Genomic DNA, 15,599 nt, shown 5'->3' with positions numbered 1-15,599 from the left:
ATTTAAATGTTATTATTGAATTTTCTCGTATCTATGTCGTAAATTTAACTTCGTATTTTGTGTGATTGGTAATTATTTGTTTTTTATAGTTTTGTTTATTGTGGCTAGCATATTGCTAGCCTATTGTTTGTCCAGTTGCTTGTCCTGATGATGTGGCCAGATGAGTTTTTAAGTGCTGATGATATGACAGAAGGAGTTGTGGCTAGCCTATTCATTCTCAACAGCCCTGCCGTGATCCGCCGGGAGATTCCGGATCCCAAATAGAAAATTGAGATTTTTTTAATCTTTAGCTATTTTTAAAATAATGTACTATATATATTTAAACAATAACTTTTTAGTAAGAACAATAATCGTGTTCGCAACAACTATTTTTATTTATAAAAAATACTTATTTTCATTTGAAACAAACTAGTACTAGTATATAGTAGTAGTAACTTCTATTCATGAATTTTTTTGACAATAGCAACTTTAATCAATTTTCTTTTGGCACCAACGTTAGAAGTAAACTATACATTAAAAAGGCTACATATAAATGATTCAATTTTTGCCCACCCCTACTTGACATGAAGTGGACTCCAAAATACTCTTAAAATTTAATTTTTTTAACTAATTTTATTATCAATAAAATCATCAGCCGCGTTTTAATAATCTGAAAAGAAAAGAATAGATATGAAAAACAAAAAAACCCTAGTATTTCTCCTTTCTTAATTCTCCGTCACACTTACCTTCTCCTTCTCCTTCTCCTTCTCCAGCGTTCACGCCACTCTCTCTTACCTTCAGCCCTCCTTCTCCATCCTCCATTGAAGAATATTGAAAAGCTTGAAGCTTCACATCCATTGCGAAAAACTGGTAAAATTTTTATATATATGTCATTCATCTTGTATTCTTACATTGAATTGAACTGAAAGATTTAAGTAATCTGGAGTTATTTAGTAATTTGGAGACTTCTCCAAATAGTATGAGCTCGAACTGGATTGGATTACGTGAAGCTCACAATTCACAAAGTCCAAATAGTTATGACTTATAACTAGTGATTGGCTGTTTGCAGAGCTCTTCTTCTCGTCTGCAACTGAACATACTAAAAAGATAAAAATTTGGAAAACTCTAGCTCAATTATTGAAAAAAATCTGAAGAAGTCAGTCTTTCACTCTTTTGGTAACACATCAACATTTTTTTTTCTTCATTCACCAGAAAAAATTTCCCGCCTGAATGGCAACTAAATTTTTCCAAAGCTTGCGTTTTATTTATTGATAATCAATAGAGAACATTACCTTTTTCTTTTTGTATAAATAATGTGTCTGTTGTGGTTGACGCCGCACTCTTGTCTTCTTTTGTCTTTAGCATAGCCGCTGCCCTCTGTTGCTCCCAACGCCGCCGCTGCCTCCTCCCTTTTAGGGGCAGTCCGCCGTCGTCGCTCATATTTCTGTCGTTGCGCTGCCGGAAAACTGTGAAAAAGGTATGGTCTCAGTAGCTTGTTTATTTACTAATTAATATCGTCTTTGCTTAGTTTAGGGTTGTGTAAGGTGTTTGGTGGATTTTATAGCAATTTTTTGATTATTTTTGTTTATTGTGATTATAGTTCCTGGACAGGAGCAATGGCTGCCGCTTTTGAAATCACAGCAGCCGGATTTGCACAAGTATGTTTATTCTCTTACAATATTACTCATAAGTTTTAGCTAAATTTACTTGATTTTTTTGGCTGATTAGTTACAAGTGCATGTGTTTTATCTCGGCAGGGTGCGTACAGGCAGAAACTGGTTTTGCCTAAACATTCCTTTAGGCAAGCAAACTGCTTACTCTGGGGAAGGTTTCCGGGAAAGCAGCCTCCTTCTGTCAGAATTTCTCGTGTGTCAAGGCAAGTGAAGGTCAAAGCAGTGGTCTCAAGGGACGTAGACAATTCAGTGAGCGCAGAACTGGAAAAGGTTCAGAGGGTTGCTGCGAAGGTTGTGCATTTCTACCGAGTTCCTTTACTACAGGATAATGAGGCTGCTGAGCTTCTGAAACTGATTCAGACGAAAGTTTCGAACCAAATTGTAGGGCTGAAAACAGAGCAGTGTTATAATATTGGTGTAGACGGAGATCTTCCAAGTGACAAGAATTCGGTTCTGAGATGGCTTTTGGGGGAAACCTATGAGCCTGATAATTTGGGGACTGAGAGTTTTCTTGATGAAGAGACGGGAACAAATGCAAGTGCTGTTATTGTAGAAGTTGGCCCTCGGTTGTCCTTCACCACTGCATGGTCTTCCAATGCCGTTTCAATTTGCCGAGCTTGCGGTTTGACAGAAATAAGCAGATTGGAGAGATCAAGGAGATACTTGTTGTACCTCGCCCCTGGTGCCTCGTTGGTAGAGAGTCAGATTAATGAAGTTGCTGCATTGGTGCATGACAGGATGACGGAGTGTATTTATGATCAAAAGCTCACATCTTTTGAAAGAGGTGTGGCTCCTGAGGAAATCCGTTATATACCTGTGATGGAGAAGGGGCGGAAGGCATTGGAGGAAATAAATGAAGAAATGGGTTTGGCCTTTGATGAGCAAGATTTGCAGTATTACACCAAGCTCTTCATGGATGACATCAAGCGAAATCCGACGAATGTTGAGTTATTTGATATTGCTCAGTCTAACAGTGAACATAGCAGGCATTGGTTCTTTACTGGAAAGATTGTTATAGATGGGCAACCAGTGGATAGGACTCTTATGCAAATTGTTAAGAGCACTTTGAAAGCGAACCCGAACAATTCAGTTATTGGCTTCAAGGACAACTCCAGTGCAATCAGAGGGTTTCCTGTGAATCAGTTGCGGCCAATCCACCCAGGTTTGACATGCCCGCTGGACATGAGTGCTCGCGACCTTGATATCCTGTTTACTGCTGAGACCCACAACTTCCCATGTGCCGTGGCTCCTTACCCTGGTGCCGAGACAGGTGCTGGAGGCAGGATTAGAGATACACATGCAACTGGGAGGGGCTCATATGTTGTGGCATCTACAGCTGGTTACTGTGTTGGGAATCTGAATATTGAAGGCTCATATGCTCCATGGGAGGATTCATCATTCACATATCCATCAAACTTGGCTTCCCCGCTGAAGATTCTCATTGATGCCAGTAATGGTGCTTCGGATTATGGAAACAAATTTGGTGAACCATTGATTCAGGGTTATACCAGGACTTTTGGAATGAGGCTGCCAAATGGGGAAAGACGAGAATGGTTGAAGCCCATAATGTTCAGTGCAGGCATTGGGCAGATTGATCACAGACACATCACCAAGGGGGAGCCTGAAATCGGTATGCTAGTTGTCAAGATTGGAGGGCCAGCCTACCGTATTGGAATGGGAGGTGGTGCTGCATCCAGCATGGTTAGTGGCCAAAATGATGCTGAGCTGGATTTCAATGCTGTGCAACGTGGAGATGCAGAGATGGCACAAAAGTTATATCGAGTTGTCCGTGCTTGTATTGAGATGGGAGAGGACAATCCTATCATTAGCATTCATGATCAGGGTGCCGGGGGAAATTGTAATGTCGTCAAAGAAATTATATATCCAAAGGGTGCTACCATCGATATCAGGGCAGTGGTAGTAGGTGATTACACTATGTCAGTTTTGGAGATATGGGGTGCTGAGTACCAGGAGCAAGATGCTATTTTGGTGAATCCTGAGAGCCGCGACCTTTTACAGTCTATATGTAAAAGAGAGAGAGTATCAATGGCAGTCCTTGGATCAATTAGTGGTGAAGGGCGGATCACCCTTGTGGATGGTTTAGCTATGGAAAAATGCAACTCAAATGGACTACCTCCTCCACCCCCTACTGTGGATCTTGAGCTCGAGAAGGTGCTTGGTGACATGCCCCAGAAAACTTTTGAATTTCACCGAGTCGCTAATGCTCTTGAGCCACTTGATATTGCTCCAGGGATAGCTGTTATGGATTCTTTGAAAAGGGTATTAAGGCTTCCTTCTATTGCTTCGAAACGATTCTTGACTACCAAAGTTGATAGGTGTGTGACAGGCCTTGTTGCACAGCAGCAAACTGTGGGTCCACTTCAGATTACACTTTCTGATGTTGCAGTAATTTCTCAGAGTTATACTGGCATTACAGGAGGTGCTTGTTCAATTGGGGAGCAGCCAATCAAAGGTCTTCTTAATCCAGGAGCTATGGCAAGGCTAGCCGTTGGAGAAGCTTTGACAAATCTTGTTTGGGCTAAGGTCACTTCTCTCGCTGATGTGAAGGCGAGTGGCAATTGGATGTATGCAGCTAAGTTGGATGGTGAAGGGGCAGCCATGTATGATGCTGCCATAGCTCTTGAAGAAGCAATGATCGAACTTGGCATTGCTATTGATGGTGGAAAGGATAGTCTTTCTATGGCAGCCCATTCATCTGAAGAAGTTGTTAAGGCTCCTGGAAATCTAGTTATCAGTACGTATGTCACTTGTCCAGACATAACTAAAACTGTGACACCGGATTTGAAGCTTGGTGATGATGGTCTTCTCCTCCACATTGATTTGGCAAAAGGAAAGCGGCGCCTCGGTGGGTCAGCTCTGGCACAAGTATATGGTCAAGTTGGGGATGAGTGCCCCGATCTTGATGATGTCTCTTACCTCAAAAGTGTGTTCAATGCAGTGCAAAACTTGATTGAGGAAGGCTTGATTTCAGCTGGTCATGATATCAGTGATGGTGGATTGCTAGTAAGTGTTCTTGAGATGGCATTTGCTGGGAACTGTGGCATTCACTTGGATTTGACTACTCCTGAGAGTTGTAGTGTATTAGAAACACTCTTCGCCGAAGAGCTTGGCGTTATAATTGAGGTCAGCAAAACAAGTGTAGGTGTGGCGACGGAAAAACTTGTGGGTGCTGGAGTATCTTCTGTGATCATTGGTGAAGTCACATCCTCACCCATAGTTGAGCTAAAGATTGATGGTATCTCTCAGTTGACTGAAAAAACGTCCGAGCTTCGGGACTTGTGGGAAGAAACCAGCTTCGAGTTGGAAAAATTGCAAAGATTGGCATCTTGTGTGGAACTTGAGAAAGAAGGCCTCAAAAGTCGTCATGAGCCTTCATGGCGTCTGTCCTTCACTCCATCATCTACTGATGAGAAATACATGAATGCTACTTCAAAACCAAAGGTAGCTATCATTCGTGAAGAAGGGAGCAATGGTGACAGAGAAATGTCTGCTGCTTTCCATGCCTCAGGTTTTGAACCTTGGGATGTCACTATGTCTGACCTTCTTAATGGAGGCATCTCACTTAATGACTTCCGAGGTATTGCCTTTGTTGGAGGATTTAGCTACGCCGATGTACTAGATTCGGCAAAAGGTTGGGCAGCTTCTATAAGATTCAACAAGCCTCTACTTGCTCAATTTCAAGAATTCTATGAGCGGCCAGACACTTTCAGTTTAGGAGTTTGCAATGGGTGTCAGCTCATGGCTCTTTTAGGTTGGGTTCCAGGGCCCAAAGTTGGAGGTGTTCTTGGGGAGAATGGGGATCCATCACAACCGAGGTTCATACACAATGAATCAGGACGGTTTGAATGTCGTTTCTCAAGTGTGAAGATTGAGAATTCACCAGCTTTGATGTTCAAAGGAATGGAGGGCAGTACACTAGGTGTGTGGGCTGCTCATGGGGAGGGAAGAGCTTATTTCCCGGATGATGACGTTTTTAACAATGTACTGGAGTCAAGCTTGGTCCCGGTGAAATATTGTGACGACAATGGGAAGTCCACAGAAGTGTATCCTTTCAACGTGAATGGTTCTCCTTTAGGCGTGGCAGCAATTTGTTCCCCAGATGGTAGGCATCTTGCAATGATGCCTCATCCAGAACGCTGCTTCTTGATGTGGCAGTATCCTTGGTATCCCAAGAGCTGGAATGTGGACAAGAAAGGCCCAAGCCCGTGGCTACGCATGTTCCAGAATGCCCGGGAGTGGTGTTCATGAGGTTAGTTGAGTTCCTGTTCCTCAAATGATGGAATACTCATTTGTTGTATATACGATTTTGATTCAGTTTTTCATTGATTTGTTGACAGGTCTCTTGCTGGAATTGTTGCACCTGTGTTGAGACGATTATTTTGGAGCCGAATTCTGACTTAATGGAAGGTATGCAGTTGGCTAAATCGTCTCGTACTCTCTTTCTAAATGACCAATTACTTGAATGAATCTATGCATGAGATCTTTCTTTCTAGCTGCGTGAGAGATGTTGTAAGTGTGCTTCTTCTGTTTAGAAACATAGTTGTTTGAGTATTCATCTCTCTGTGCTATCTGCTATGAATGAAATGAGAATTCTGTGGATTCAATATTCTTCCTGGAAGAATCGAGTTTACTCAAACACTTCCCTTGGGAAGGAAATCGAAAGAATTGAGTTTAATTGTCAGTACATTTGAATCTCAGGTTTAGGTGAGCTTATAACATATTGTTATATAGTTTGTGAGCTTTTAAAGTAAGATATTTGTACTGTTTAAGGTTATTTAACAAAGTGTAAGGAGCCTCGAATTGATAGTCACGAAATTTCTCGTGTTCTCTCGTGTGGTTCTGTTTTCCGTCTGTTTCTTATATTGCTGTCTGGATTTGCTTTGGTCAAGAATTCACCCACGCAGTTATCCCCTTAATACTTGCCGTGCAGGCGTGCACTGAATTTTCCCTCCGATGTAGTTTTTCGTCCTTCAAAGATAGCTGAACTTGTGATTTATAAGTTCTTACTATTTTCTACAGGAGGAAATTTTGATGTGGAAGAACTTGGATGGAAGTATGTTTGTCTTTCAATATTTGAATGTATACACTCAATAGTTTTTCCATTGTTACATGAAGGAGCTTTGAACAGTGAAATGTGTTTTGGCTAATTAATGGTGATCTTTTTTCTTCTATTTTAATTTTTATAGTATGATCTATGATGCTATTCAGCCTTTATTTTATGCATTACACCAGAAAACTACTTTAGCTCCCAATTAAAATACTTTTCTTGCTTGAAATATCCCAAATTCAAGGGGAATAGTACTTTATTTGGGGGAAATACTGTCTTACTATTTATTTAATAAATTCTTTTATACTGCTTCTGTTATTAAGCATATCTTTAACAAAATTGGGAACTGTCTACTTCAACGAACCTCTTTTTTTAATCTTTGTATTTTAGTTTGATGAACAATAGCCATTTGTTTGGTTTATTAATTGATACAGCATTACAGCTATGAGAATACTAGTTTGTGTAAATATACCAATAATATATGTTTCTTAAGAAAATAAATTTGCGTTTATCATAGTAAAATGTAGAGAACTGTGTATGCATAAAGTTGTTCTTAAAGCAAAAAAATCTATCTAAATTTATTGGGGGGACACAAAATAAAATATACTCCATTTAAATGCTGGATTAAATTATACTAATATATATACATTTTCCCATTTAAGTGCTCTAATGAAAATTAGAGTTCCACATTGTATAAGATTAAAGTATTAATTTTCCCTATAAAAAAATTCCAGAGATTACTGTTACAACATTTTGTGAAAACTTATAAGCATACGTAGAGCTAATGAACTCCTCAAACTTATTTGTTATTTAAAAAAAAGACCAGAAGATTTTATTTTATATGCTCGATGAAATTATTTTTGTTTTAAGATATGGAATATTTCCTCCATTCATAATTTAAAGATCCATTTTAATTAATTCAGTGCAAGTTTTAAGAATTACTATTTTACTTTGTAAATAAAATCGGGTGAAAAAAAATCGGGAGTATAAAAGTATTTGCGTAACAACTTTCAAATTCACCTATAAATTAGTACTAAACTATTAATACTATATGGCTTAATTTTGATTGTAAAATCACAATAAAATTTCGATAATTTACAAGATTTTATAAATCTGGCGGTAAATTACTTAGTAGTTTGAGAGGTTGATCATTATTTTGTGGAGTAAAAGGAAAAAATATAGAGTATTTAGTAGTAGTAAAGATTAAGAGAGTGAGAAAGCATTCAACAATGGCAATAATTTGGCTAAAGCGACCTAATTATATTTATATTAAGACGTAATTATATGAGAATGAATATATTCATGCATCATATGAAAACTCCAAATTGAAATTCGATTTGCTACAGAAATCACAAATCGCGAAGCTCCGGCGGCATTGATGCCAGACCACCGTTTCTCTCACTTCACTTCCTCCTTTCCAATCCACACATAATCAGCCGCATTTCCTTGTGGTTATACTAACTCTCAGTCTCTCTCACACATTCACACCGACACAATTTCGCACAGCTTTGGGATCTAGCGATTTCCTCACAATGAAGGGGATTACTGCCAACGGCGGCGGCGGAATTTCCGATCTCTGCAAATCCGCCGCGCTGATCCGAATCTCAGTTTTTCTACTGATTTCAGTCGTCTTCTTCTACGTAGGCAAGCATTTCTCCGACGGTTCAGCGCAGCAGCTCCTTTTCTTCACCCCTCAGCAGGATTCAGGCTCCGCCGCCGTCGGTCTCTCTCCCAACCTCGGCAAAGCCTTCGATGTATCTTCAGTTGTGAACGTGACCGCCTCATCGCCGCCGCCGGAGAATATCCAGATTGAGCCGCAGCAAGCGGCCGCGGCTCCTCCTCCTCCGCCGCCGCCTCCGCCGGCGGTGGAGAGGATGGGGGTGGTGGATGAGAATGGGAAGATGACGGATGATTTTGAGGTGGGGGAGTATGACACGGAATTGGTGGAGAATTGGTCGAAGACGAATGAGAGTGAGGGTTTGGAGAGCGATGGGAAGGGGGATAGGGTTAGGGTTAGGGTGAAGAAGTTCCCTTTGTGTGCGGCGAGTATGAGGGAGTATATACCTTGTTTGGACAATGAGGAGGCGATTAAGCAGCTGGATTCGACGGAGAAAGGGGAGAGATTTGAGCGGCATTGCCCTGAAGAGGGGAAGGGCTTGAATTGTATTGTCCCTGCTCCTAAAGGTTACAGAACTCCGATCCCATGGCCAAGAAGCCGAGATGAGGTAACATTTTCCGTTGCTTGAATCAGCTGTTTCGGTTTATAGCATCAGATTTTAAAATTTTGGTGTTTGCTTTTGAGTAATGGCATTGTCATCATGTTTTTGAAGTTAAGCTAACCATAGTTATATGATTGGGTTGTAATTCAGTTGTGAAAGTTTGATTCTTGATCAATGTTAGAAAGCTCCTATTTCTTTTTCCTTTTATGGTTGGTTGGGCGGAGTTGGCATTGGTGAATTCATGTTAGAGCATGTCAAAAATTACAAGTTTGAAACACAGGCATGAACATTTGGTGGATCATAATTTAGTGTATATTATGCAGGTTTGGTTTAGCAATGTTCCACATGCTCGTTTAGCCGAGGATAAAGGAGGCCAAAACTGGATCGCCATTGACAAGGACAAATTTAAGTTTCCTGGAGGTGGGACGCAGTTCATTCACGGAGCTGATCAATATTTGGATCAATTCGAAAAGGTTTCTGTTGTCACCGTCTTTAAATGTAGCTTTTGAATTAAAAAGGATTGTGTGGTCGTTTTGGTATCTTACGTGAGTTAAACTGTGTAGATGCTCCCTGAAATCGCATTTGGTCGACATACTCGGGTTGCTCTGGATGTTGGTTGTGGTGTTGCGAGCTTTGGTGCTTATTTACTTTCAAGGAATGTTCTCACCCTCTCAGTGGCCCCAAAAGATGTCCATGAGAACCAGATACAATTTGCACTTGAACGTGGGGTGCCTGCAATGGTTGCAGCATTTGCAACAAGGCGTTTGCTTTATCCAAGTCAAGCATTTGATCTGATACATTGTTCAAGATGTAGAATCAACTGGACTCGAGATGGTATGATTTTATATCTAAAACAACTATGCCATTGCTTTCAGTAAATCTTGTCAAATTTCCTTCTTTGCATATTTAAATTGAAAAGTGTTTATGAGTTTTCAAATTAGAAAATTTAGTTTTAGGAATTCTACAGTAAAGTTATGTATATTGTCCATGAAATCTAAAACTTGTGCTTGGAACATTTCTATTTTGATTTAATGTGAATAATTAATAGTCCTAATGGTGAAAGTGTTAAGTTTAAGCCTCTGGTGAATTATCTCTGATCCTTCCTTAAGCACTACTTAAAAACTTGATTTTGCACTTGTACTACATCTAATTATCTAAATCAGACATTCTTTCATGAGAAATTCCTAGTTTTAGAATTTGTCATTTTAAATAGTACTAGTAGTATTTACTTTTGTTTGATTAGTTTGTCAAAATCAGAACTTTCTCTGATAGATGACCCTTGCTAATACGTGGTTAGCTTCTCTTGCCTTGTGCTGTTCTATAGATGGGATTCTGCTACTTGAGATCAATAGAATGCTCCGAGCAGGTGGTTATTTTGCTTGGGCCGCGCAGCCTGTTTATAAACATGAAGCAGCCCTTGAAGAACAATGGGAAGGTAATTTCTTAGAAATATGCCTAGAACACATGGTTTCTAATAGTTGCAAATTGTTTAAAAAATTATAGTGTTATGTGTCTCATAACTCTGGTTGATTACTATGAGTGTTGGAGGGAGACTCTGCACTTTCATTTAATAATGTTATGGCCGTTGGCTACCAAATAGGAGCAAGAGGGCAGGGATTAATTAATTAATCAAAATTTCTCTTTTGGTACATTCAGAGATGGTTAATCTTACAACTCGACTTTGTTGGACACTTGTGAAGAAGGAGGGTTACATTGCAATATGGCAGAAACCATTAAATAACAGCTGCTATTTGAGCCGCGAAGAAGGAACACTGCCACCATTGTGTGCTCCTGATGACGATCCTGACAAAGTTTGGTAGGTGTCTATTTTTAATCTATTTTTGTGAATTGATTATACACATCTTTGCAAAAAAATTTATGACCTGACAACAGCCAGAGTAACTGACCGTCATAGGTTCACATGTTATGCTGGTTATATCGATCTCTTAATCATGTGATACATTTTTATGTTTCTCGACATGCACGGTGCTAAGAATCTGTAGTTTGCCAATTCAGTGGGATATGTAGAGTTCATGCTGTGTTTTGAACAGTTTAACGCCTGATTGTGCACCGATGTGTGTGAATATTGACATGAGTTATGAAAATGGGATTGCACATGTTTTTATCTTGAAGTGAAGCCACTAGTGAGAAGCGTTGTATTTCTCTTATTCGTCTATGTGAAGTCAAGAGTAATATGTTGTTGAATGAGACTCAAATTTGCAGCAATTAGATGGAGAAAGGCTGATGTTCTTGAAATTAGATCCTTAGTTACACTTATTTAGATGCAGTTGATAGTAATATGTTTCTTAGAAGAGCTGTAAGGGAAATTTATCTTTTAACTCTCAGAGTTGTTCTTCTAAATATCATTGTAGGTACGTTGATTTGAAGGCATGCATATCACGTTTACCTGAGGAAGGATATGGGTCAAACATCACAGCCTGGCCGGAACGCTTACAGACTCCCCCAGATAGGCTTCAGAGTGTACAAATTGATGCTTACATATCCAGGAAAGAACTTTTCAGGGCAGAATCAAGATATTGGAAAGAAATAATTGAGGGTTATGTACGTGCTTTGCATTGGGGCAAGTTCAAACTTAGGAATGTACTCGACATGAGGGCCGGCTTCGGAGGGTGAGTTTTTTGCACTTGTATTTTGTAGCTATTTGTTGTCTCTGCTTTAAACATTCGAATACTGAAGTAGCAATGTATATATTGTGATGTCCATTATAAAATCCAACACAAAGCTAATTCCTCTCTTTAATGTAGTTTCGCAGCAGCACTGATCGAAAACAAACTGGATTGCTGGGTGCTCAATGTTATTCCTGTTAGTGGACCTAATACATTGCCCGTCATATATGACCGTGGTCTTATTGGAGTTATGCATGACTGGTATGAACTCAACAATGTTATCTTAACACATGATATGCCTAAAAATGCAAATTTTCTGAGGAATGGATGGATTGTTTTATCTGGAAGCTCTGAAGTGTCCTTTGGAAAAACAATGCATGACCAAAACACAACTTTTCAGGTGCGAACCATTTGACACATACCCAAGAACCTACGACTTAATCCACGCCGCTGGACTTTTCTCAGTTGAACGAAAAAGGTACTCCTTCACACTTCTGCTTTAGTTATGATACTAATATTTTTCTGGCTGCTCAAGTGGGTTCTTGATTTAGAGTCGTAGGTTTTCGTAGAGAACGTTACTTTAGCTAGACACTTAATTTCCTTTAGCATGTCACATGAGTTTTTGTGGTTCTTCTGAGCAGATGCAATGTCTCAACCATCATGCTTGAGATGGACCGAATTCTGAGGCCTGGTGGGCACGTGTACATTCGCGATTCCCTCGGTATTATGGATGAACTTCAAGAGACCGGAAAAGCTCTGGGTTGGCACGTATCAATGAGGGACACCTCCGAAGGGCCTCACGCCAGTTATAGGATCTTGACGTGTGATAAGCGCCTCCTACGCGCCTGAGGAAGCAAGGCATCATAGGTAGTGGTTGTACATTCCGGGACCGGTCCACGGCCGCAGTAACTAAAGGTTATCATCTGCAAAGAAGTTACTCTGCGAGCATCAAGGAAGGGTTCCACCCACGCAGCTCTTGTATTTTGATTATTGGTGTGTAAGTTATGTTTAAAATTGAATTGTGTTTTAGTTTGCAATGTTACAAAAGTGAAATATTGTATACTTCAATTTCAAAATTTTGTTTCATAAATAAAAAAATTACTAAAACTTTCATTTAGATATAATAACTTTTTTTAATTTATATACGTTATTCAAATTCAAATCAATATTAATTTCTATTTTCTCTGTCCCTGAAATTAATAAACATTTAGTTAATCACGAGTTTTAATGCATAATTGATCAAGTAAGAAAGATGTAGAAAAATAATAGCGGAGGTGGTGGTAGTGGAGGGTGGGATCTACATGATTAGTAGTGTAGTTGGATTCCCAAAATTATAAAGTTCATATAATTATTTTAAAAATTGATTTTCAATATAAAGTTTAAATTATAGAGTGCATGAAGTTGGGAGTTAATTTAAGAAATTCAAAGGGAGTGGTGAGGTAGGTTAATCTTACCAATCCAATTACGTGTATTGACGCCACGTGTTGGCGACTTCTTTTAAATCAGCATCCATTTTATTTGTTCTTAATTAAGACTATTTTTACACGTGTCTAATGTCAAATAATATTCATTTAAAGATTGAAAGCCAAGCAAATAATATCTCCTCAACTCGGAAATTCTATTTTAATAGCTAGGTAGAGGATTAATCATTTTTTATTATGTTCACATAAATTGTGAGTTATTTGAACTACAATCCCTATCAAGGTTGCATTATAGGGATATCGATTGATATAAAAAATTCGGATTGAGTTTAATATATTAAAAAAAATAGAGGATTCTGATTGAATTGATGAAGCATCAAATACTATCGTGCTATAAATATAGAATGATAAAGAAAACATATAATGATTTTTTTTCTACTTTCTATCCTAATTGTCTCTATGATAACCTAAATTTATCAATACACTTGGGAGATTGTTTCGAATCATGAATAAAGAAACTTTAAAATTGTATAAATTGTCATAGGTATTTAGGTACAACCATATTTCTCCTCAAATCCAATCAAGCGATTCTATTATAGTAAGAGATATGAAACTAAAAAAATCATGTGATCAAACTCCTTTTAAAAGAGGAAGTTGGACTTCTATTATTCTTTTTCCAATTATCTCTAGATTGATTTAAATATCCGAATTAGGAAATATTCAAATCTTCTAATCCAAAATTAGGAGTCGCGATCCGTAACACTAACAACCAAGGAGAGCGACAGGGGCAATCTCGTCACTAGGTATACGGCGACGTGGCGTGATGAGAGAGGTCGCAATCGTTGTCGCTGCCAGCTAAAGTTGGAGAAATGGATTTCGTATCAAAATGGGCCCCAAATATATTTTTATATGTCTCTTTGTCAACCCAAGCACCAACCACATTTCTAAATTATTAGAGCATCCGCAACGCGTCACGTGGTGCACGATCGCTGCCTAGAAGACAGCGGAGCACGCCGTGCTTATGTGCATTCTCAGAGGTGCCCTCAGGTGTTGACGTACGTCTAAAACATGTGAGTTTCTACGAAAGTAAAAAGCACCATCAATGCGGGTGGAGGGTGTTTCCTGATGGGACGAGGCGACAAGGAGGATTCGTTGCAAGTGGTAGGAGCATGATGTGACGAGCGAGCGGTGCACGAAGGCTCGAAAGAGGGTGAACTGGATCGTCACTTGCCTTCCCCTTCTCGTCCAATTTGTGGTGGCCACTCACGTTATGTGCGAGTTACCAAAATTTTTTGGTTGTTTTATTCTTTAATAATATTTCACTTGTTCTAGTAGAGACATTTCTTTTGGGTCTGAAAATTAAGAAAATTGAGTTAAGTGGGTTAAATGCAGAGAAAATAATTTGAAAATAGAATAAAGTGGAGAGATGAGAGAATAAAGTAAGAGAATTGAGAAATGAGATGCGTAACTCCTGTAAAAAAAAAAAGAAATGACTCAGTTGGAGTAGTACAACCCAAAAATGAATACTCTTTCGTCCCTAAAAAATAAATACACCTTCTGTTCCACAATAAGAGTTTTGTTTTGTCATTTCGGTCCATCCAACAATAAGAGTCATATTTCACTTTTACCATAAATGGTAAGTATTCTCACATTCCACCAACTTATTTCACTCACATTTTATTATAAAACTAATACATATAAGTGAAACTCATATTCCACTAACTTATGCAACCCACTTTTCTTTACATTTCTTAAAACTCGTGCCATAACTAAATAAGACTTCTATTGCGGGACAAAGGGAGTAACATTTGAGACAACACGAATTTTAATGCACAATTGGTAAAGTAAGAGAGAGATAGAAAGAAAAACTGATTGAAGTATTGTTAGAGTGTCCACAATGGGGGAGCCGCGGCTCGGTGCGCGGCCCCCCATTGCAGAGGCCGAGAGCCGCGGCCTTGGGGCGAGAGACGTGGCTGAGCCGCGGCCGCGGCCTTCACGCGGCTGAGCCGTGTGAGCCGCGGCCCTCCATTGCATCGAGCCGCGTTTCGCGGCTGAGCAGCGGAATTTAATTTTTTTTTTTTCGAAAATTTTTTATAAATATACACTCTCATTTCCATTTTTTCACTTCATTCTACACTTCCAATCCCTTCATTTTACACTCTCAAACACTATAAAAAATGCAAGGTGGAGATGGTAATTCCCCGGGGTATGGAAACTCGGGATACGACAACTTCCCCAATCAGACGTGGAGTCCGCACTCGCCCCAATTCCTGGTCCAGCCATCCCAGCAGAGGAACTTGGTTCGCCAACCATCGCGGTTCGGGGACTACCGACCGAATATGGACGCGATCAACAACCCGTCCCAACAATTCCAATCCTCCCAATTCCAATCCTCCCAATTCCAATACTTCCCGTCTCCTCTGTCTGAATCTGATAGATTCACATGGGAACAGTTGATGGGTACACCGGAGACCCCGACATCCGGTAGTGTGGAGACGGAACAGTCTGAATCTGATGTCTCTACTTCTCTCTTTATTAAATTATTTTTATTATCCAAATTATTAATCTACTAAAATTTAATAACATTAAATTAAATTAAAAAATAACATTAA

General features: G+C 39.4%; 2 protein-coding genes across 3 annotated transcripts; both read left to right on the top strand.

The window, feature by feature from the left end:
- Positions 1-668: 668 nt before the first annotated feature.
- On the top strand, positions 669-6,850 carry LOC121761171 (probable phosphoribosylformylglycinamidine synthase, chloroplastic/mitochondrial). 2 transcript variants are annotated; one of them, XM_042156772.1, is made up of 6 exons: positions 669-849; positions 1,347-1,456; positions 1,580-1,637; positions 1,737-5,922; positions 6,011-6,081; positions 6,691-6,850. In XM_042156772.1, the coding sequence occupies exons 3-4, from the start codon at positions 1,596-1,598 to the stop codon at positions 5,919-5,921; spliced, it is 4,227 nt and encodes a 1,408-aa protein (XP_042012706.1). In that variant the 5' UTR covers positions 669-849; positions 1,347-1,456; positions 1,580-1,595; the 3' UTR covers position 5,922; positions 6,011-6,081; positions 6,691-6,850. The 2 variants fall into 2 exon arrangements, with proteins under 2 accessions (XP_042012706.1, XP_042012705.1); XM_042156771.1 differs by having other exon boundaries at positions 1,342-1,456.
- Positions 6,851-8,196: 1,346 nt separating this feature from the next.
- On the top strand, positions 8,197-12,683 carry LOC121762171 (probable methyltransferase PMT11). Its single transcript, XM_042157970.1, has 9 exons — positions 8,197-8,945; positions 9,263-9,412; positions 9,503-9,773; positions 10,264-10,374; positions 10,596-10,755; positions 11,312-11,569; positions 11,705-11,827; positions 11,967-12,044; positions 12,208-12,683. The coding sequence occupies exons 1-9, from the start codon at positions 8,253-8,255 to the stop codon at positions 12,413-12,415; spliced, it is 2,052 nt and encodes a 683-aa protein (XP_042013904.1). The 5' UTR covers positions 8,197-8,252; the 3' UTR covers positions 12,416-12,683.
- The last annotated feature ends 2,916 nt before the right edge of the window (positions 12,684-15,599 follow it).

The sequence above is a fragment of the Salvia splendens genome, chromosome 13 (genome assembly GCF_004379255.2).
Source record: "Salvia splendens isolate huo1 chromosome 13, SspV2, whole genome shotgun sequence".
Taxonomy (NCBI): Eukaryota; Viridiplantae; Streptophyta; class Magnoliopsida; order Lamiales; family Lamiaceae; genus Salvia; species Salvia splendens.
Note: the sequence above shows the minus strand (reverse complement) of the source record. Positions and strands in the feature narration are given on the sequence as shown.